This window comes from Sphaerodactylus townsendi, linkage group LG03 (genome assembly GCF_021028975.2).
Source record: "Sphaerodactylus townsendi isolate TG3544 linkage group LG03, MPM_Stown_v2.3, whole genome shotgun sequence".
NCBI lineage: Eukaryota > Metazoa > Chordata > Lepidosauria > Squamata > Sphaerodactylidae > Sphaerodactylus > Sphaerodactylus townsendi.
This window is the reverse complement of record NC_059427.1, coordinates 148,521,597-148,544,037: the sequence shown is the minus strand read 5'-3', so window position 1 is coordinate 148,544,037 and position 22,441 is coordinate 148,521,597. Positions and strand designations below refer to the sequence as shown.

The 22,441-nt window shown below is 59.4% G+C and overlaps 2 protein-coding genes across 2 annotated transcripts in view; one reads left to right on the top strand and one right to left on the bottom strand.

Moving 5' to 3' along the window:
- LOC125427915 (keratin, type II cytoskeletal 60 kDa, component III-like) overlaps positions 1–10,842 on the bottom strand; it is a 33,124-nt gene extending 22,282 nt beyond the window's left edge. Inside the window, 2 exon segments of the mRNA XM_048487481.1 lie at positions 9,077–9,140; positions 10,823–10,842. Of these exon segments, the coding sequence (XP_048343438.1) occupies positions 9,077–9,140; positions 10,823–10,842 (84 nt within the window).
- A 36-nt stretch (positions 10,843–10,878) lies between these two features.
- On the top strand, positions 10,879–21,361 carry LOC125427914 (keratin, type II cytoskeletal 1-like). Its single transcript, XM_048487480.1, has 4 exons — positions 10,879–11,515; positions 16,944–17,158; positions 18,868–18,928; positions 21,254–21,361. Exons 1-4 carry the CDS (start codon positions 10,976–10,978, stop codon positions 21,359–21,361), a joined length of 924 nt encoding a protein of 307 aa, XP_048343437.1. The 5' UTR covers positions 10,879–10,975.
- The last annotated feature ends 1,080 nt before the right edge of the window (positions 21,362–22,441 follow it).

Below are 22,441 nucleotides of genomic sequence, written 5' to 3'. Positions count from 1 at the left end.
TGGGGGGGGGGGGGGGTGGGGGGGGGGGGGGGTGGGGGGGGGGGGGGGTGGGGGGGGGGGGGGGTGGGGGGGGGGGGGGGTGGGGGGGGGGGGGGGTGGGGGGGGGGGGGGGTGGGGGGGGGGGGGGGTGGGGGGGGGGGGGGGTGGGGGGGGGGGGGGGTGGGGGGGGGGGGGGGTGGGGGGGGGGGGGGGTGGGGGGGGGGGGGGGTGGGGGGGGGGGGGGGTGGGGGGGGGGGGGGGTGGGGGGGGGGGGGGGTGGGGGGGGGGGGGGGTGGGGGGGGGGGGGGGTGGGGGGGGGGGGGGGTGGGGGGGGGGGGGGGTGGGGGGGGGGGGGGGTGGGGGGGGGGGGGGGTGGGGGGGGGGGGGGGTGGGGGGGGGGGGGGGTGGGGGGGGGGGGGGGTGGGGGGGGGGGGGGGTGGGGGGGGGGGGGGGTGGGGGGGGGGGGGGGTGGGGGGGGGGGGGGGTGGGGGGGGGGGGGGGTGGGGGGGGGGGGGGGTGGGGGGGGGGGGGGGTGGGGGGGGGGGGGGGTGGGGGGGGGGGGGGGTGGGGGGGGGGGGGGGTGGGGGGGGGGGGGGGTGGGGGGGGGGGGGGGTGGGGGGGGGGGGGGGTGGGGGGGGGGGGGGGTGGGGGGGGGGGGGGGTGGGGGGGGGGGGGGGTGGGGGGGGGGGGGGGTGGGGGGGGGGGGGGGTGGGGGGGGGGGGGGGTGGGGGGGGGGGGGGGTGGGGGGGGGGGGGGGTGGGGGGGGGGGGGGGTGGGGGGGGGGGGGGGTGGGGGGGGGGGGGGGTGGGGGGGGGGGGGGGTGGGGGGGGGGGGGGGTGGGGGGGGGGGGGGGTGGGGGGGGGGGGGGGTGGGGGGGGGGGGGGGTGGGGGGGGGGGGGGGTGGGGGGGGGGGGGGGTGGGGGGGGGGGGGGGTGGGGGGGGGGGGGGGTGGGGGGGGGGGGGGGTGGGGGGGGGGGGGGGTGGGGGGGGGGGGGGGTGGGGGGGGGGGGGGGTGGGGGGGGGGGGGGGTGGGGGGGGGGGGGGGTGGGGGGGGGGGGGGGTGGGGGGGGGGGGGGGTGGGGGGGGGGGGGGGTGGGGGGGGGGGGGGGTGGGGGGGGGGGGGGGTGGGGGGGGGGGGGGGTGGGGGGGGGGGGGGGTGGGGGGGGGGGGGGGTGGGGGGGGGGGGGGGTGGGGGGGGGGGGGGGTGGGGGGGGGGGGGGGTGGGGGGGGGGGGGGGTGGGGGGGGGGGGGGGTGGGGGGGGGGGGGGGTGGGGGGGGGGGGGGGTGGGGGGGGGGGGGGGTGGGGGGGGGGGGGGGTGGGGGGGGGGGGGGGTGGGGGGGGGGGGGGGTGGGGGGGGGGGGGGGTGGGGGGGGGGGGGGGTGGGGGGGGGGGGGGGTGGGGGGGGGGGGGGGTGGGGGGGGGGGGGGGTGGGGGGGGGGGGGGGTGGGGGGGGGGGGGGGTGGGGGGGGGGGGGGGTGGGGGGGGGGGGGGGTGGGGGGGGGGGGGGGTGGGGGGGGGGGGGGGTGGGGGGGGGGGGGGGTGGGGGGGGGGGGGGGTGGGGGGGGGGGGGGGTGGGGGGGGGGGGGGGTGGGGGGGGGGGGGGGTGGGGGGGGGGGGGGGTGGGGGGGGGGGGGGGTGGGGGGGGGGGGGGGTGGGGGGGGGGGGGGGTGGGGGGGGGGGGGGGTGGGGGGGGGGGGGGGTGGGGGGGGGGGGGGGTGGGGGGGGGGGGGGGTGGGGGGGGGGGGGGGTGGGGGGGGGGGGGGGTGGGGGGGGGGGGGGGTGGGGGGGGGGGGGGGTGGGGGGGGGGGGGGGTGGGGGGGGGGGGGGGTGGGGGGGGGGGGGGGTGGGGGGGGGGGGGGGTGGGGGGGGGGGGGGGTGGGGGGGGGGGGGGGTGGGGGGGGGGGGGGGTGGGGGGGGGGGGGGGTGGGGGGGGGGGGGGGTGGGGGGGGGGGGGGGTGGGGGGGGGGGGGGGTGGGGGGGGGGGGGGGTGGGGGGGGGGGGGGGTGGGGGGGGGGGGGGGTGGGGGGGGGGGGGGGTGGGGGGGGGGGGGGGTGGGGGGGGGGGGGGGTGGGGGGGGGGGGGGGTGGGGGGGGGGGGGGGTGGGGGGGGGGGGGGGTGGGGGGGGGGGGGGGTGGGGGGGGGGGGGGGTGGGGGGGGGGGGGGGTGGGGGGGGGGGGGGGTGGGGGGGGGGGGGGGTGGGGGGGGGGGGGGGTGGGGGGGGGGGGGGGTGGGGGGGGGGGGGGGTGGGGGGGGGGGGGGGTGGGGGGGGGGGGGGGTGGGGGGGGGGGGGGGTGGGGGGGGGGGGGGGTGGGGGGGGGGGGGGGTGGGGGGGGGGGGGGGTGGGGGGGGGGGGGGGTGGGGGGGGGGGGGGGTGGGGGGGGGGGGGGGTGGGGGGGGGGGGGGGTGGGGGGGGGGGGGGGTGGGGGGGGGGGGGGGTGGGGGGGGGGGGGGGTGGGGGGGGGGGGGGGTGGGGGGGGGGGGGGGTGGGGGGGGGGGGGGGTGGGGGGGGGGGGGGGTGGGGGGGGGGGGGGGTGGGGGGGGGGGGGGGTGGGGGGGGGGGGGGGTGGGGGGGGGGGGGGGTGGGGGGGGGGGGGGGTGGGGGGGGGGGGGGGTGGGGGGGGGGGGGGGTGGGGGGGGGGGGGGGTGGGGGGGGGGGGGGGTGGGGGGGGGGGGGGGTGGGGGGGGGGGGGGGTGGGGGGGGGGGGGGGTGGGGGGGGGGGGGGGTGGGGGGGGGGGGGGGTGGGGGGGGGGGGGGGTGGGGGGGGGGGGGGGTGGGGGGGGGGGGGGGTGGGGGGGGGGGGGGGTGGGGGGGGGGGGGGGTGGGGGGGGGGGGGGGTGGGGGGGGGGGGGGGTGGGGGGGGGGGGGGGTGGGGGGGGGGGGGGGTGGGGGGGGGGGGGGGTGGGGGGGGGGGGGGGTGGGGGGGGGGGGGGGTGGGGGGGGGGGGGGGTGGGGGGGGGGGGGGGTGGGGGGGGGGGGGGGTGGGGGGGGGGGGGGGTGGGGGGGGGGGGGGGTGGGGGGGGGGGGGGGTGGGGGGGGGGGGGGGTGGGGGGGGGGGGGGGTGGGGGGGGGGGGGGGTGGGGGGGGGGGGGGGTGGGGGGGGGGGGGGGTGGGGGGGGGGGGGGGTGGGGGGGGGGGGGGGTGGGGGGGGGGGGGGGTGGGGGGGGGGGGGGGTGGGGGGGGGGGGGGGTGGGGGGGGGGGGGGGTGGGGGGGGGGGGGGGTGGGGGGGGGGGGGGGTGGGGGGGGGGGGGGGTGGGGGGGGGGGGGGGTGGGGGGGGGGGGGGGTGGGGGGGGGGGGGGGTGGGGGGGGGGGGGGGTGGGGGGGGGGGGGGGTGGGGGGGGGGGGGGGTGGGGGGGGGGGGGGGTGGGGGGGGGGGGGGGTGGGGGGGGGGGGGGGTGGGGGGGGGGGGGGGTGGGGGGGGGGGGGGGTGGGGGGGGGGGGGGGTGGGGGGGGGGGGGGGTGGGGGGGGGGGGGGGTGGGGGGGGGGGGGGGTGGGGGGGGGGGGGGGTGGGGGGGGGGGGGGGTGGGGGGGGGGGGGGGTGGGGGGGGGGGGGGGTGGGGGGGGGGGGGGGTGGGGGGGGGGGGGGGTGGGGGGGGGGGGGGGTGGGGGGGGGGGGGGGTGGGGGGGGGGGGGGGTGGGGGGGGGGGGGGGTGGGGGGGGGGGGGGGTGGGGGGGGGGGGGGGTGGGGGGGGGGGGGGGTGGGGGGGGGGGGGGGTGGGGGGGGGGGGGGGTGGGGGGGGGGGGGGGTGGGGGGGGGGGGGGGTGGGGGGGGGGGGGGGTGGGGGGGGGGGGGGGTGGGGGGGGGGGGGGGTGGGGGGGGGGGGGGGTGGGGGGGGGGGGGGGTGGGGGGGGGGGGGGGTGGGGGGGGGGGGGGGTGGGGGGGGGGGGGGGTGGGGGGGGGGGGGGGTGGGGGGGGGGGGGGGTGGGGGGGGGGGGGGGTGGGGGGGGGGGGGGGTGGGGGGGGGGGGGGGTGGGGGGGGGGGGGGGTGGGGGGGGGGGGGGGTGGGGGGGGGGGGGGGTGGGGGGGGGGGGGGGTGGGGGGGGGGGGGGGTGGGGGGGGGGGGGGGTGGGGGGGGGGGGGGGTGGGGGGGGGGGGGGGTGGGGGGGGGGGGGGGTGGGGGGGGGGGGGGGTGGGGGGGGGGGGGGGTGGGGGGGGGGGGGGGTGGGGGGGGGGGGGGGTGGGGGGGGGGGGGGGTGGGGGGGGGGGGGGGTGGGGGGGGGGGGGGGTGGGGGGGGGGGGGGGTGGGGGGGGGGGGGGGTGGGGGGGGGGGGGGGTGGGGGGGGGGGGGGGTGGGGGGGGGGGGGGGTGGGGGGGGGGGGGGGTGGGGGGGGGGGGGGGTGGGGGGGGGGGGGGGTGGGGGGGGGGGGGGGTGGGGGGGGGGGGGGGTGGGGGGGGGGGGGGGTGGGGGGGGGGGGGGGTGGGGGGGGGGGGGGGTGGGGGGGGGGGGGGGTGGGGGGGGGGGGGGGTGGGGGGGGGGGGGGGTGGGGGGGGGGGGGGGTGGGGGGGGGGGGGGGTGGGGGGGGGGGGGGGTGGGGGGGGGGGGGGGTGGGGGGGGGGGGGGGTGGGGGGGGGGGGGGGTGGGGGGGGGGGGGGGTGGGGGGGGGGGGGGGTGGGGGGGGGGGGGGGTGGGGGGGGGGGGGGGTGGGGGGGGGGGGGGGTGGGGGGGGGGGGGGGTGGGGGGGGGGGGGGGTGGGGGGGGGGGGGGGTGGGGGGGGGGGGGGGTGGGGGGGGGGGGGGGTGGGGGGGGGGGGGGGTGGGGGGGGGGGGGGGTGGGGGGGGGGGGGGGTGGGGGGGGGGGGGGGTGGGGGGGGGGGGGGGTGGGGGGGGGGGGGGGTGGGGGGGGGGGGGGGTGGGGGGGGGGGGGGGTGGGGGGGGGGGGGGGTGGGGGGGGGGGGGGGTGGGGGGGGGGGGGGGTGGGGGGGGGGGGGGGTGGGGGGGGGGGGGGGTGGGGGGGGGGGGGGGTGGGGGGGGGGGGGGGTGGGGGGGGGGGGGGGTGGGGGGGGGGGGGGGTGGGGGGGGGGGGGGGTGGGGGGGGGGGGGGGTGGGGGGGGGGGGGGGTGGGGGGGGGGGGGGGTGGGGGGGGGGGGGGGTGGGGGGGGGGGGGGGTGGGGGGGGGGGGGGGTGGGGGGGGGGGGGGGTGGGGGGGGGGGGGGGTGGGGGGGGGGGGGGGTGGGGGGGGGGGGGGGTGGGGGGGGGGGGGGGTGGGGGGGGGGGGGGGTGGGGGGGGGGGGGGGTGGGGGGGGGGGGGGGTGGGGGGGGGGGGGGGTGGGGGGGGGGGGGGGTGGGGGGGGGGGGGGGTGGGGGGGGGGGGGGGTGGGGGGGGGGGGGGGTGGGGGGGGGGGGGGGTGGGGGGGGGGGGGGGTGGGGGGGGGGGGGGGTGGGGGGGGGGGGGGGTGGGGGGGGGGGGGGGTGGGGGGGGGGGGGGGTGGGGGGGGGGGGGGGTGGGGGGGGGGGGGGGTGGGGGGGGGGGGGGGTGGGGGGGGGGGGGGGTGGGGGGGGGGGGGGGTGGGGGGGGGGGGGGGTGGGGGGGGGGGGGGGTGGGGGGGGGGGGGGGTGGGGGGGGGGGGGGGTGGGGGGGGGGGGGGGTGGGGGGGGGGGGGGGTGGGGGGGGGGGGGGGTGGGGGGGGGGGGGGGTGGGGGGGGGGGGGGGTGGGGGGGGGGGGGGGTGGGGGGGGGGGGGGGTGGGGGGGGGGGGGGGTGGGGGGGGGGGGGGGTGGGGGGGGGGGGGGGTGGGGGGGGGGGGGGGTGGGGGGGGGGGGGGGTGGGGGGGGGGGGGGGTGGGGGGGGGGGGGGGTGGGGGGGGGGGGGGGTGGGGGGGGGGGGGGGTGGGGGGGGGGGGGGGTGGGGGGGGGGGGGGGTGGGGGGGGGGGGGGGTGGGGGGGGGGGGGGGTGGGGGGGGGGGGGGGTGGGGGGGGGGGGGGGTGGGGGGGGGGGGGGGTGGGGGGGGGGGGGGGTGGGGGGGGGGGGGGGTGGGGGGGGGGGGGGGTGGGGGGGGGGGGGGGTGGGGGGGGGGGGGGGTGGGGGGGGGGGGGGGTGGGGGGGGGGGGGGGTGGGGGGGGGGGGGGGTGGGGGGGGGGGGGGGTGGGGGGGGGGGGGGGTGGGGGGGGGGGGGGGTGGGGGGCGGGGGGGGTGGGGGGGGGGGGGGGTGGGGGGGGGGGGGGGGGGGGGGGGGGGGGGGTGGGGGGGGGGGGGGGTGGGGGGGGGGGGGGGTGGGGGGGTGGGGGGGTGGGGGGGTGGGGGGGTGGGGGGGTGGGGGGGTGGGGGGGGGGGGGGGTGGAGGGGGGGGGGGATGGAGGGGGGGGGGGGGGGGGGGAGGGGGGGGTGGGGGGGGTGGAGGGGGGGGGGGGGGGGGGGGGGGGGGGGGGGGGGGGGGGGGGGGGGGGGGGGGGGGGGGGGGGGGGGGGGGGGGGGGGGGGGGGGGGGGGGGGGGGGGGGGGGTGGGGGGGGGGGGGGGGGGGGGGGGGGGGGGGTGGGGGGGGAGGGTAGCGGCACCAAAATTTCGGCGCATCATCGGGGGACTGTACTTATACTACCCCCCAAGGTTGGTGAGGGTTTTGGTTCAAAGAGGTCCAAGTTATGGGACTCCCAAAGGGGGTGCCCCTATCCTAATGACATTTCCAATGGGAGCTAATAGGAGATGGGGGCCACAGTTTCGAGGGTCCATAGCACTTTGGCACACCCTAGACCGGCTGCACCAAACCTGGGGAGTGTCGAGGGCAGACTCTCCTGATGAGACCCTGAAAGTTTTGAGACTGTGCCTTCATAAATGTGCCCCCCACAGCCTGCAACCCCCATTGACAGCAATGCAGAAAACTCAATGCAGAACAAAGATTCTTGGGCAAATTTCTAGGATGTTCCTGCAGGGGGGGGGGGCATTTTTGGATGTATCGGCACCAAAATTTCCGGGTATCATCTGGAGATGATGGCACCCCCCAAGTTTAGTGCAGTTTGGTTCAGGGGGTCTAAAGTTATGGACCCTCAAAGGGTAGCCCCCATCTCCTTAGCAAAGAATGGACCCCCTAAACCAAACTGCACCAAACTTTGGGGGTACCATAAGGACAGTTTCCAGATGATATGGTGCGGATATGTCTAAAAATGCACCCCCTGAAGGCACCAATGTCCTGGTGCAAAAAAATTTTTGGTCGTGGTGGAGTGGTTGCCATGGGGGTGGGGGGCATCCAACTCAGGTTTTGCCCAGGGCTACAGTTTGCCCAGGGCTGCCTCGTTACGCCCCTGGATTGGAAGCAGGTTTAGCTATTTTCCCCCCTGGCTGTTTGCCATTCAGAATTACCTTCCTGTGTGGCTATTTGCTTCACCACCCCAGAGTTCCAAATGTATATCTGCCTTCTTAAACAGACACACACATGGGGGAGGGAATGATTTGAAAGGGAGCACTTTGAACAGAAAAATAATGGGGAATAGGTTATATATCCTTCCATCCTCCACTCTTTCACTCAAAATTGCAGCCTTTCAAGGCTACAGTATATTGTATTTTTTAATGGTTTCCCTCCATCCATTTGGACATAATGTGTGACTTCCTCCCTAATCTTTCATTTTCCAAGACAAGATTCTTGCTCTTGTGGCTGTATAAAAAAACTCAAAAAATATGGCAGTAATTCCTGGTGACATCTTAAAAGTCAGAGGATTCTTTATCACTTTTGTCCCTATTTTATGACTCTGTTACAAAAGCAAAATAGCACCTAGTTACTATTGGTAACTTAAAAAACAAACAAACCCAAATCTTAGATACACACAATGGAGAATTTGGATCATTAAACTTACCTTGGGTGCAAAATTTGGATTTTATTTATGTGCTACAGAGTTCAGATATTCCTGAATTCACATTGTTATCCTATCCTGCCATATAGCTTGAGTGGTCCAACTGAATTTGATGCACACTTTGTGCTGATTTATACTTGTTTTGTGTTTAGATCTAAAGGAAAACAAGCAAAAATGTGTGTTGATGCTATATGGATCCATGGTCATATTTGGCCTTCTCCAACTGAGGAAAAAACCAAACTGCCCATGCAAGTGTTCTTACTAGTAGTATTTATTACTGTATATAACTTCATTAATGTACACAATGCTGGACTGAGTTCAAAAAAGACAACCCCTGCCCTGAGGAGGTAACAATCTAAATTGATTGACAAGGTGTGGCCATGCAGACACTTAAGCCTAGGATGCACAAAATGCATGAGCTAGTAAGCCTACATATGAACTCTACCTGGGGTTGCCAACTCTAGCTTGGGAAATTCCCCAAGGTGGTAACTGGGAAGATGAAGTTTACAGAAGGGAAGGAGCTTGGCTGAGATAGAATGTCACTCTTGAATTTCATTTCTTTGGATGTGTATGTGGCTTCTCTCTCTTCTAGACTCTATGGTATACCATAGCACCTGCCTTCTGAAGTAATTGTTTCCTTTAAGGAAAACTGATCTCAGTTGTAATTGGGTAGCACTCTAGCCCCCACTTTGAGGCCCCAATCCTAACGGTACCACTTGCTCCATGGATCTCTTTGTGAGAAGAGGCATATTAATACATAAAATACCTGTAGAGCTAGGCACAGACTAGAGTACAAGGGGTGGCTCAGGCTAGTACTGGATAACTGACATTGAAAGATGTGCGCAGGCTTAGCAAACCACCTTTCACAAAGCAGACCTACTGTGCCCAACCCTTTTTATTTATTTTCTGTCTTATACAGAGAGCACCCAAAGTGGGTCTGAAATATGATTTATGACCATCGAGCTCTGTGACCACACCAAAGTAAAGAAGGGGAATGTGGTATATTCACTATGTATATATGTTTGGGTCCCCATCATGGAGAAACACAGTCTTCTTGTCCCCTATTATCTGTTTGATTTAGGCCGTTTCCGCACGGCCCTTTTATGGCGCCCTGGGGGATGACAAAGCATGCCGTTCCCGGGGAGCCAAGCTCGCATAACCTTCGGCTCCCCCTCCCCCAGAGCGGCGTGGGCCACCCTAAAACTAACCCTTTAAAGGGTTGTTTTTTTTTTGCCCCTAACAAGCGTGTTCAATGACACCCAGTGCGAACCTGCACCGAGGGAAACACGCTGTTTCCCTGCCCTTTCCCACTCACCTTGTCCCGATGCGTCCCAGCCTGCACAGCCTCCCGAAGCCCCTCCCTCACTGTCCTCCGACCCCTGGAGAGGTCAGGAGGCAGCGTGGTGGCGAGGCTTCGGAGCTTTCAACAGGCGGCAGTGAGGTTTAAGGTGAGATGGGACAAGGAAGAGACAGAAAGCTGACTCCATCACCCGGAGCATGCATCATCCGCCGGCCTCTCCTGAGGCCGCTCGCACGCTTGCGTGCGAACGGCCTCTGCCCCCACGCCGGCAGAATTCTTGCCGGCGTGGGGGCGCCTGGGGGGCCGTGCGGAAACGGCCTTAGTTTGATCCCATGGGGTGGAGCTCTTGGTTTCAGCTCCCAGTTCTTGTATATCAGCTGAAAGGGTTGTAAGGGCTGCCCTTCTTGCAAATAAAAAGCTGTTGTTTTGGAGCAGCATGTCTCTGCTGGATCATGGTCCCAAGAACCGGTGCCTGAGTGAATGCTACTGTCCAGGAGACAACTCATGTTCCCTGTGTTTCTCCATGATGGGGACCCAAAGCAGTTTCCATTGCTCTCCTCACAATGACCCTGGGGTAGGTTAGGCTGAGATCAGAGGTGTTTGGCCTGACCATTGGATTGGGGACAGCCAGGGCTGGAGTGGGTGATGGGAATGTCCTATTCAGATGCAAATTGTTTCATCATGGAATTCACAAATGGGAAATGGTCACCTATGAGCTCTCCATGAATAAAATGATAAGTGAACAGTGCCTTCATCTTGTCTACCACCATGTCAGCCATCTTGTCAGGCAGCAGCACAACTTCAAGGTATTTGGAATAATAATAACTATCAAATAGGACTGGCCATTGATGTCGAAACCGTTAGTAGCCAACTTGAACCAAGGCAATTCTGGGATGCCATGGGAGATCATTGGCTCTCTGTGACTGCTAGATTGAAATTCCTGACATGGTGCACAGTGACCAACCCATTGTTCTATGAGCGCATTCATGTTAATGAATGAAAAAACCTGATTCATGAAATCCAGGACTGGTCATTGAGGGGATGCGTAGGTTGACATTAAGCCAGTAGCTACACAAATATGCAAATGTTGTCCTCTGTTTTAAGGTGTTCCTGGTTTTTTTGCCACCCTTAGCTGGCCATCCTACCAAGAACACCATTGACCTCTGTTGTTCTTCAGCAGAAACAACTCAAGTTGTGCTGGGGGTGGGGGGAAGAAAAAGTTCTTTTCAACAAGAGCAACTGAAGTGTTTTTTTTTTCCTAAGGCACCTACCGAAAATAGCCAGGGGCTAAGAAAAGTACTTCTTCGTGTTCCAAAAAGAGAATTGGTTTTTGGAAGAGACATACTACAAACCAAAACTGCCTCAAGGCGACTTTATGATTCAGTCTTATCATTGAAGAATGATAGATTTGAAGCCAGAGGGAGAGCTTAAAAAGAAAGGATGGGGGGGAGGGGGGGAGGGCAATGAACCTTTGAAGTCAGATTCTAAAGAACCATCATCCTCAATTAAAGTGAATGTGTGTTTTTTAAAAAAAACCCTTTAAAACCCTGTTGAGATGCAATGATGATATTTCATTTAGGTGCGGTGTTGGTGGTGGGAAAATTAATTTGTTAGCATACACATTTTTCCTGCCATTAAAGCCTGCAAGCCAAGCAATTTTTGCGTCTTGCTTCACTTCAAAGAAACACCGAAGGCCGTTGAAATGGATTTTGTGGCTGCCAGATCTAACCCAACCCAATAATTTAAGTCTTAATTAATTACCTGATGCCAGCCACACCCATCTCTTCACCTAGACATATAAGTAGAGGGGAGACCAAGGTCCCATCTCAGAGAGGGGTCCGGTGTCCTCTCTCTCTTTCTAGCCCTCTTGCTATTTCTTTGCTAACTTCTTCTATCTCTTTGGCATCAGACACAATGAGCAGGCAGTTCAGTTCTAAATCGGGGAGTGGGGTCAGGATGTCCAGTGGCTATGCCTCTTCCAACACGGTCCTTCCCGGTGGGTCTAAAGGGAGCTTCAGTTCAGTTTCTTTGTCCCGTGGTGGTCGAGGAAATGTAGGGGTAGGAGGTGGCTTTGGTAGTAGAAGTCTCTACAGCCTAGGGGGTACAAAGAGCACCTCCATCAGTGCCGGTGGGGGAAGCTTCATGGGTGGAAGTGGTGGGTTTGGTGGCAGTGGTTTTGGTGGCAGTGGATTTGGTGCTGGGGGAGCTGGAGGCTATGGAGGAATGGGCTATGGAGCTGGAGGATACGGTGGCGGCTTTGGAATGGGGAGTTTTGTCGGAGGCGGAAGAATGGGCCCCATTGCCCCTCCTGGGGGCATCCAACAAGTGACTGTCAACTCCAACCTCCTGTCACCGCTCAACCTTGAGATTGACCCAGAGATCCAAAAAGTGCGCGTGCAGGAAAGGGAGCAGATCAAGACCCTCAACAACAAGTTTGCATCGTTCATTGACAAGGTGAGTCCGTTACATTGATGTGTTTGGGCCCAGGAGATTTATGGGACAGGGTAGTCGAGAAACGAATCCCAGGATAAGATCACAAGCACATTTTCAGCGGCAAGAGCAGATTTCAAGAGCCAAAGTCACAGCCAATTTACCAAAGGGAATTTATGCTCCTTATGCTCCAAAGGGAATTTATGCTCCTTACAGGTTAGCTATAAAAGCTTTTAAGGAAAGTGTTACTGTATTCAGAGGCATTTTCTCAGGGGCGTAATGCCCATTGGGCAAGGTGGGCAGCTGCCCAGGGCACCACCTTGTGGTGGGCAACAAAATGCAGGGTTCGTTTTGGGGTACTTTAGTGGTTTTCCATTTTTGGCCTGCAGGGGGCGCAGTTTTTAGGCTAGCGGCACCAACATTTCAGCGTATCATCAGGAGACCGTCCTTATGCTACCCCCCAAGTGTGGTGAGGTTTGGTTCAGGGGTGACCCCATCTCCCATTGTTTCCAATGGGAGCTAATAGGAGATGGGGGCTACAGTTTTAAGGGTCCATAACTTTTGCCCCTTCCAAACCAAACTGCACCAAACCTGGGGGGTATCATTAGGACAGTCTCCTGATGAGACCCTGAAAGTTTTGAGACTGTGCCTTCATAAATGTGCCCCCCCACAGCCTGCAACCCCCATTGACAGCAATGCAGAAAACTCAATGCAGAACAAAGATTCTTGGGCAAATTTCTGGGATGTTCCTGCAGGGGGTGCATTTTTGGATGTATCCGCACCAAAATTTCTGGGTATCATCTGGAGACTGCCATGATGGCACCCCCCAAGTTTGGTGCAGTTTGGTTCAGAGGGTCCATACTTATGGACCTTCAAAGGGCATCCCCTTTGAGGGTCCATAACTTTGGACCCCCTAAACCAAACTGCACCAAACTTGGGGGGTCCCATCAGGATAGTCTCTAAAAATGCACCCCCTGCAGGCACCAATGTCCTGGTGCAAAAAAAATTTTGGACAAGCAGGACTTTTTTCTGGCGTGTTGGCAACCAGCCTTGTGACAAATGTGAGCCATTTTCTTGCACTAAAACAAAAGTCAGTTGAATGTCCTTGATTTGCAGTTCTGTCAGTAACTATCTGGAGCCTGTTATTGTAGTGGATGGCTCGCCCATCATCTGCACAAGGCAAGGGATGGAGAGCTTGCTGCACATAAGAAATGTAGCTGAAGTTCCATTTAACACAGTCATTGATCAGACGGATTGATAACATAATTACGTTAAAAACCACAAAAACTCTAAATAAAAACTCTCTATATAGATTGTCCATAATACAAACTTAGGCTCATTCCGCACCTGCAGAATAATGCACTTTCAAACTGCTTTCAGTGCTCTTTGAAGCTGTGTGGAATAGCAAAATCCACTTGCAAACAGTTGTGAAAGTGGTTTGAAAACGCATTATTTTGCGTGTGCGGAAGGGGCCTTAGCAAAGGAAGGAAAATCTAAAATGTTTTCACTTGACTCAGTTCACATCAGTTAAGGTATGTTTCAAATGACCTTATAAAGCAAAAGAGAGTAGCCAGGACAGACTGGATTCACATAAGAAGAAGATCGTTTTGGATTTATATCCCACCTTTCTCTCCTATAAGGAGACTCAAGGTGGCCTACAAGCTCCTTTCCCTTCCTCTCCCCACAACAGACATCTTGTGAGGTAGGTGGGGCTGAGAGAGTTTCAAAGAATTGTGACTAGCTCAAGGTCACCCAGCAGGAATGTAGGAGTGTGGAAACACACCTGGTTTACCAGATAAGCCTCTGCCACTCAGCTGGAGGAGTGGGGAATCAAACCCGGTTCTCCAGATTAGAATCCACCAACTCTTAACCACTACACCACGCTGACTCTCAATCACATTACCCATCATGTTTCAGTGAAGACTAGGATCAGGACAAATGACTACAAGCTCTTCCATACCATGAAGATACTTCCAAAGAGTTTAGGTAATCACAGGAGAAGTCCAGACTTCGGCAATTTAAAACATTTTGAAAGTCCCTCCTTTGTTACAAAAGGATAAGCATTTGCATGGGGCAAAAAACAATGCAATCCTATTCAAAGTTCCTTGAATGAATGAATGAATTTATTTGAATGTAGCCATAGGCCATTACAAAACAAAACATCAACAACTGTATTCAAAACATTATAAATATACAAGAAAAAATATGCAACAATGAATAAAATATGCAGAGTTACTTAGACTGGAGAAAATCTACATGGAACTGCACTGGACAATTCATTGTATCTCACAATAGAACCAGCGTGGTGTTGTGCTGAAGAGCAGGTGGACTCTAGTCTGGAGAAACGGGTTTGATCCCCCACTTCTGTATGTGAGTGGCAGACTCTTACCTGGTGAACTGGATTTGTTTCCCCACTCCTACATTCCTACTGGGTGGCCTTGGGCTAGTCACAGTTCTTTGGAACTCTCTCAGCCCCACCCACCTCACAAGGTGTCTGTCGTGGAGAAAGGAAGGGAAAGGAGTTTGTAATCCACCTTGAGTCTCCTTACAGGAGAGAAAGTGGGGGTATAAAACCCAAACTCTTCTTATTGCGTGGGCTTAGAATTCACATTCTCTCTTCACTCTTTTTTTGAGGATGGGGCTTTAAAGTCCTGTTCCCTCCATTTTTTTTCCTTTTATGTTTCAAAACACATCATGCTGGGACCGCAGCAAGCCAGAGAATCCCTGTTTCAAATGGCAACTCTGACCTCTTTCAGCAGACATAAACAAGTGACTGCATTTCCAGTCCCTGCCGCCACCACAGCGCAGGGTGTGATAGGACAATGCCAGTGGTGAGATTCAGCAGGTTTGCGCCACTTCGGCCGAACCGGTTGATAAAATGGTGCTTGTAAACAACCAGCTGTTAAAGTATTTAAATCTCACCTCCGGAACTGGTTGTTAAGTTATTTGAATCCCACCACTAGACTGTGCTTCCTTGTGAGACTGCGGTTCAGGATTGCAAAGATATTGCCAATGGTTTTCAGGAAAATGTGAACATTTGTGCAATTTTAACTATCCCTGAGTTTATTTCAACAACATTAATGGATCTATTCAGTGGTGGGATCCAAAAATGTGAACAACAGGCTCCGATGGTGGTGGGATTCAAACAGTGGCGCCGCCACACACACGCCCCTCCGGTCCCCATTGGGCAGGGAGGTTGCCTTAGTAACCCCTTCTCGGCACTCAGAAAAAAATTAGTAACCACTTCTAGAGAAGTGGTGAGAACTGGTTGGATCCCACCTCTGGATCTATTTATCACTTGTGAAAAATCTTGCACTTGAAGTTCATGGTTTTTTCCTTTTCTGTTTTATCCTCACAATGACTTTGAGGTGGGTTATGCCAAAAGAAGAAGAAGAGTTTGGATTTATATCCCCCCTTTCTCTCCTGCAGGAGACTCAAAGGGGCTGACAATCTCCTTGCCCTTCCCCCCTCACAACAAACACCCTGTGAGGTGGGTGAGGCTGAGAGAGCTCCGAGAAGCTGTGACTAGCCCAAGGTCACCCAGCTGGCGTGCGTGGGAGTGTACTGGCTAATCTGAATTCCCCAGATAAGCCTCCACAGCTCAGGCGGCAGAGCTGGGAATCAAACCCGGTTCCTCCAGATTAGATACACGAGCTCTTAACCTCCTGCACCACTGCTGGTGACTGGCCCAGCTGAGCAGGGATTTGGGTCTCTCCACTGCTAGTCTGGCAATTTAACCCAATGATTTAACCCACTGATAATTGCTCAGTGACTCAGGAGCCTCATGTGGCTGTTCGACATGCCCCTTGTGGTCTTCTCAGCACTGATCCCCAGTGTGGCATTTACTGCATGCTTCAGGAAAGTGGGCAAACCCTTTCTCTGGCGGGGTTTGTGGCTGACAGGTGGCTTGCACCTTGAAGCAACCATTGCCAAAATAACAGGTAAGCTGCGAGTTTCCCCGAGGTGCAGGCCTCAAGCCAGGAATGAAAGCAAACATGGCTTTTCTGGCTGATGGTAATCACAAATGTTGCTTTTTGTGAGCCACAGAATGACTACCACTGCTCTAACCACTATACAACTCCATGTGGCAGTTATTGTTGTTAATCTGCACAATGGTCCCTGAGCAGGGGCGTAACGAGGCAGCCCTGGGCAAACTGTAGCCCTGGGCAAAACCTGAGTTGGATCCCCCCCACCCCCATGGGCGGCCACTCCACCACGACCACATTTTTTTTGCACCAGGACATTGGTGCCTGCAGGGGGTGAATTATTAGACATATCAGCACGATAATTTCAGCATATCATCAGGAGACTGTCCTTATGATACCCCCCCAGGTTTGGTGAGGTTTGGTTCAAGGAGTCCAAAGTTATGGACTCCCAAAGGGGGTGCCCCATCCCTTATTGTTTCAAATGGGAGCTAATAGGAGATGGGGGCTACAGTTTTGAGGGTCCATAACTTTGGCCCCCCTGAACCAAACTGCACCAAACCTGGGGGGTATCATCAGGGGAGTCTCCTGATGAGATCCTGAAAGTTTTGAGACTGTGCCTTCAGAAATGTCCCCCCGCCCCAGCCTGCAACCCCCATGGACAGCAATACAGAAAACTCAATGCAGAACAAAGATTCTTGGGCAAATTTCTGGGATGTTCCTGCAGGGGGCGCGTTTTTGGACGTATCAGCACCAAAATTTCAGGGTATCATCTGGAAACTGTCCTTATGATACCCCCCAAGTTTGGTGCAGTTTGGTTTAGGGAGTCCAAATTTATGGACCCTCAAAGGGGGTGCCCCATCCCCCATTCTTTGCTAAGGAGATGGGGGCTACCCTTTGAGGGTTCATAACTTTGGACTCCCTAAACCAAACTGCACCAAACCTGGGCAGTACCTTAAGAACAGTTTCCAGATGGTACCCTGAAATTTTGGTGCCACTAGCCTAAAAACCGCGCCCCCTGCAGGCCAAAATTGGAAAACCACTAAAATACCCAAAAACGAACCCAGCATTTTGATGCCCCCCACAAGGTGATGCCCTGGGCAGCTGCCCACCTTGCCCAATGGGCATTATGCCAGTGGGTGCAGGCCTCAAGCCAGGAATGAAAGTAAACATGGCTTTTCTGGTTGATGGTAATCACAAATATTGCTTTTTGTGAGCCACAGAATGACTACCACTGCTCTAACCACTATACAACTCCATGTGGCAGTTATTGTTGTTAAGGTAAAATCTGTACTGAAATCTGCACCATGGTTCCTGAGCCTTTATGCCGTTCCTGGCTCATTCTAACATAGTCTTGTCTGCTGTTGATGTATGGAGGATTTAGATGGCAGAAAGTGTGCTTGCTCACCTCAATGCTACCAAGAACCAGTCATAGATGCATCATATTGAGGTTGTCTGCATTGACCATTGTGTGGTCTGGTTCCAGCTGTGCTTTTCAGGCCACTGAAATGTCCCTTGATGGATTTCAGGTGCGGTTTCTGGAGCAGCAGAACAAAGTTCTGGAGACCAAATGGAGTCTCCTGCAGCAACATGGCAGCACGGCCACCAAAATCAACATAGAACCCATGTTTGAGGTTTACATCAACAACCTGAGGAAGCAGATGGATTCCCTGATGAATGACCGGTCAAAACTGGATGGAGAGCTGAGAAATGTACAGGATCTTGTGGAAGATTACAGGAAGAAGTAAGTGAGCCCGGGAAGGATGCAGGAAGTTCATCAAGACAGGGCATTAGCCATGACCTCAGATGGTGGCAGTGGGGACACCATTTGTTATGCTCCCTTCAGGGAAAAAATGCTCCTCACAGGTAGAAATGAGCATTTCCTGGAGAAACGATCTACCCCATCTATTTGCCTGATGTTCTTGTTTTCAGCAAGTTGGGTGCTTCTGCCTCACCCTCTGAAATGGAGCAGTCCATTCATTTCTGCACTGGTCAATCCACCAGTACGAATGAGGTAGAGCTTGAAGGGCTTTGTATCAGACCATGATCTCTTGATTCTTCCGGCATGGACTCTGGCCAATGGCTGAGACAGGAGATGCATCCATGGCACATTAAAGAAGTGAGGGCATTTATAACAAGTCTTTATAGGACTGTAAAAATTGTGGAACAGAGCAATAACATCCAGGGAGTTGTAATTAGTGTCATATATAACATGACTGCTCATCCCATTAATAAAAAATGTTTGAGATGTGCCAGGAAAACTTTCCTTCAATGTTTTTTAACAATGAAGGCACTCCTGCTCAGAATGAGCAATGGGGTTTTCTCCCAAGCAAGAGTACACAGCCACCAAAAAATGTCTATCTGAAACTGGTAGCAGTTTGTCCTAAATGGCAGATACTGGGAAAAGACTCAATATAAAGAGATGTGGTTATCAGTAAACACAGTGATTGAGACTATAACATCCAGGGGCGTAACGAGGCAGCCCTGGGCAAACTGTAGCCCTGGGCAAAACCTGAGTTGGATGCCCCCCCCCCCATGGGTGGCCACTTCACCATGACCAAATTTTTTTTGCACCAGGACATTGGTGCCTGCAGGGGGTGCATTTTTAGACATATCAGCACCAATATTTCAGCATATCATCAGGAGACTGTGAGGTTTGGTTCAAGGAGTCCAAAGTTATGGACTCCCAAAGGGGGTGCCCCATCCCCCATTGTTTCCAATGGGAGCTAATAGGAGATGGGGGCTACAGTTTTGAGGGTCCATAACTTTGGCCCCCCCTGAACCAAACTGCACCAAACCTTGGGGTTGCCATCATGACAGTCTCCAGATGAGACCCTGAAATTTTGGTGCTGATACGTCCAAGAATGCCCTCCCTGCAAGAACATCCCGAAATTTGCCCAAGAATCTTTGTTCTGCATTGAGTTTTCTGCATTGCTGTCAATGGGGGTTGCAGGCTGTGGGGGGCACATTTCTGAAGGCACAGTCTCAAAACTTTCAGGGTCTCATCAGGAGACTGCCCTAATGATACCCCCCAAGTTTGGTGCAGTTTGGTTCAGGGGGGCCAAAGTTATGGACCCTCAAAACTGTAGCCCCCATCTTTGGACTCCCTGAACCAAACCTCACCAAACTTGGGGGGTAGCATAGGAACAGTCTCCTGATGATACGCTGAAATTTCGGTGCCGCTAGCCTAAAAACTGCGCCCCCTGCAGGCCAAAAATGGAAAACCACTACAATACCCAAAAACGAACCCAGCATTTTGATGCCCCCCACAAGGTGATGCCCTGGGCAGCTGCCCACCTTGCCCAATGGGCATTACGCCAGTGATAACATCACAGGCGGAAATGTTGGAATGACATTTCTTGACATTCTTTTGATGCCTAACTTTGCTCGTTGTCCCCTTCCCCTTAAAAAAAAAAAATAGTTACAACACACTTGCCTTTCTATCCCTAACAGATACGAGGACGAAATCAACAGGCGCACGACAGCTGAAAATGAATTTGTCGCCATCAAGAAGGTAATAGTCTGTTCTTTAAAACTGTTTCGTGGCTAACTAACAGATGCTTGATCCCTGGTGTGTAACTTGGGCCCCTTCCCCGCATGCAGAATAATCCACTTTCAATCCTCCTTCACAATTGTTTGCAAGTGGATTTTGCTATTCTGCACAGTGAAATCCAGCTACAAAGTGCATTGAAAGTGGACTGAAAGTGCATTATTCTGCATGTGTGGGAGGGGCCTGGGTCGTTCTGTTGTAGCAAAATTAAACAACATTCAATTGGTACCTTAAAGACTAACAAAATTTATTCCAGCCATATCTTCCATGAGTCCGGGATTGCTTCATCAAATGCAGGCAGTGTTCAATCATGAGGCAGATGTATTTATGCTCAAAGCTGCAGGCAACAAAATGATGTGTGTGTGTGTGTGTGTATGAAGGGGGGGGGGAGATATTACAAAGGGAGGCCAATTCCAAACAATATCCAATCAAAAGAACTATTGACAGGCAAAGTAGAATCAACACAAAACAGGTTTAGTGCTGGGTAGCTATACTAACTAACATCCATAAAGGGTTGGATGTGCTAAGATATCTGCACCTATGTGAGAAATGGTAGGTCCTTGCTGATGCCTTGTGAAGAGATAGCACTGAACTCCCCCCCCCCCGAAGAATGCTGCCTCAGCAATTTCCCATTGGTTTCTCCCTTTGAAGTTCTTTTGTAAATGAATAATGCCTTCTTGTTCAGCAGTTCTGGACTCCTGTTTTAGTAAAAGAGGCTTACGTACAAAGAACATATTTTTATTCTCCCAGCTGTATGTCCAGGGAGAAGTAACTTTTTGATTAAGCTCTTAGGGTGAGTATTAGAGGAGGCAGTGGGATTCAAACTGGACATCATCCAGTCATTCTCCAGATGATTGAATTATCAGTCCTCTCCTATCGCCAGGGTGGATCTCTTATTTTAGTCATTACTTGTCTCCATTGGCAGCAGCCAACTGATAGCAACCACAGAAAATGCTTTCAGTTTAAGGGAAGAGAGATTTCCCCAGAATCTTTACCATATTGTATTGTATGGCATTATTTGATTTGTATACCGCCCTCCCCTGAAGGGCTCAGGGCGTTGAACAACAACAGTATAATACCAAACATCAGCAATAACATCCAGCAAAAAAATTAATAAACATAGGACCCCACCCCCTGCAGGTGTGTCCAGTGGGGTGGGTGGCGAAGGACTCTCACTCTTTCCCATGGGCAGCAGGTGGCATCTCACCAGGTGGACTTCTGCTTGGCTGGCAGGCAGGCAGGCAGGCAAACCAACAGGGAGGATCTGTCCCAGGCAGGGCTGAAGAGAGTGAGCTGGGAGCCTTTGTTTAAACCACATATCTTTCAGCAAACTGGCTTTGAAAGGTGCTCTCTTTCAGCCCTCCCTCCCGATCTGTGCTATGGCTACAATAATGTAATTCTACATTGCAGGATTGATGGAAAGATGATAGAAGTAATCAATATGAAGCACTAAGTAACTGCAAGAGAGCTATAAGAATGTCTATTTATGGAGGAAGTATATTCTGAATGTAAAATCTTGGGGACAGAGAGTATAGATAGATAGATAGATAGATAGATAGATAGATAGATAGATAGATAGATATTAATTGATTGATTGATTGATTGATTGATTGATTAATTAACTAATTAGCTAATCAATTAATTGATTGATTAATTAATCAACTAATTAATTAATTAATTAATTAACTAATTAATTAATTAATTAATTAATTACGGCCTTTTGGCCAGCCAATAGTTTAAAATCAGAGTACATGTGAATACATAGCACTCCACTTATACAAAAATATAATATAAATTAAAATCCATTATAAAATCTATTCATAAATAACATTAGCTTCAGGCATTATTACAGTCCTCATCACACAGTGCGGCTCTTTGTTTTAATAAGGAACTACGCTTGTTGTGTACCAATATACAAAATTTAGCTACCTTCTGTGAAATGGCAGAAACACGATCTTCTAATAATATTCTTACAGAATTCGTATCTGAGTTATCTATGAATGGATATACATGATGAGTTAACAATGGTTGGATCAACAGCTTCCTTTCACCTTCATGTAACTTGCAATGCAGTAAGATATGTGACATTGAGTCTACTTCATTGGGGACAGAGATGATCAGTCCTGTTTTGATATTGCTTGTGAATGCTAAGAAGCATCTGGCTGCCCTCACTGAAAACAGGATACTGGGTTAGATGAACCCTTGGTCCAATTCAGCCCCAATTCTTCTTATGTTCTCAGCTGCTGCTGCCACGTTTTAACAGAATACAAATTCATTACATTATTTCAGGAAGTAGATGGTTCTTTCATGAACAAAGTGGAGATGCAAGCTAAGTCAGATGGCCTGACAGATGAATTAAACTTCCTGAAAGCGCTCTATGATGCGGTAAGTGCTTAATTCTGCTGTTCTTTTATTTTTTAAAATTATTATCTTGCAAACACTTTCAAATCATTTTTGAGGCCTGCTCCGCTGATCGAACTTGTAGCATTCTGTGAAGAAGATTCACCTCAATCAGCAGGGGGTAGATTGGAATCTGACTGATATTAGTTCATTAGATATTTAGGTCGCTTATACCACATTTTTCTCCTCCATGAGTAGCATACAACATTGCTCTCCCCTCCTCCAACAACTTTGTGAGATAGGTCAAGCTGAGAGGGCCAGTCTTTGCATTGCACTACAACTTGCAAAGAGTGGACCACTGCAAACATCCCTTTTATGAATCAGGAGCAAATGTGACTGGTGCCTTTCCAGACTTGTGACCTGCTATTCAGATTCTCAAATGTGATATTTCAGAGGCCCATCAGGGGGCTGAGTCACAACACTGCCCTTTCATCTCTTGCTCTCTACATGCAGAACAGGGAATGAATCGTGGACTGTGCTGCCCCCATTAATCTAGATGATGAGAGATTCTTTTTTCAAGAGGTGGATTTAGGGCTTGTGGAGTGGGAGGTGGTGTGGTGTGGTCCAACCTCATCAGCTCTCAAAAGCTAAGCAGGGTCAGTGCTTGGAAGGGAGGACGTCAAGGAAAACTCTGCAGAGCAGTGGCATACTTAAGGGTTCTCCAGATGCCATGTCCAGATGCCGGGCTCCCTCCCCTCCCCTCCCCTTCCCTTCCCTCCCTTCATTTGTACGAGCTTTGTTTTTGGTCCATTTCCCTGCCTGTTGTGTTTAAGGCCGTGCACTGTTTATTTTATTAAACTTCTTTATATTTTTTTAATGTGTATGAAGTAATCTCTGTGACCTTTGTTAAAGCCCCTGTACAGTTCATATGTATTGCTGCTTTAGAGGCAAGGGATGCTGGTTAACTCTACTCTCTAAAGAGGGTTTACTACAAGTTTGTCCCCTCTGACCAGGGACAAGACTCAAGCTCTCAGACCTAAGCATTTATCAGCAAATTACTCTGAAAATGAACTGGCTAGATTTTTGAGGGGGAGAACTAGGGAGTGGAGGAAGAAAGTCCCTATGAGTAGGGAGAAC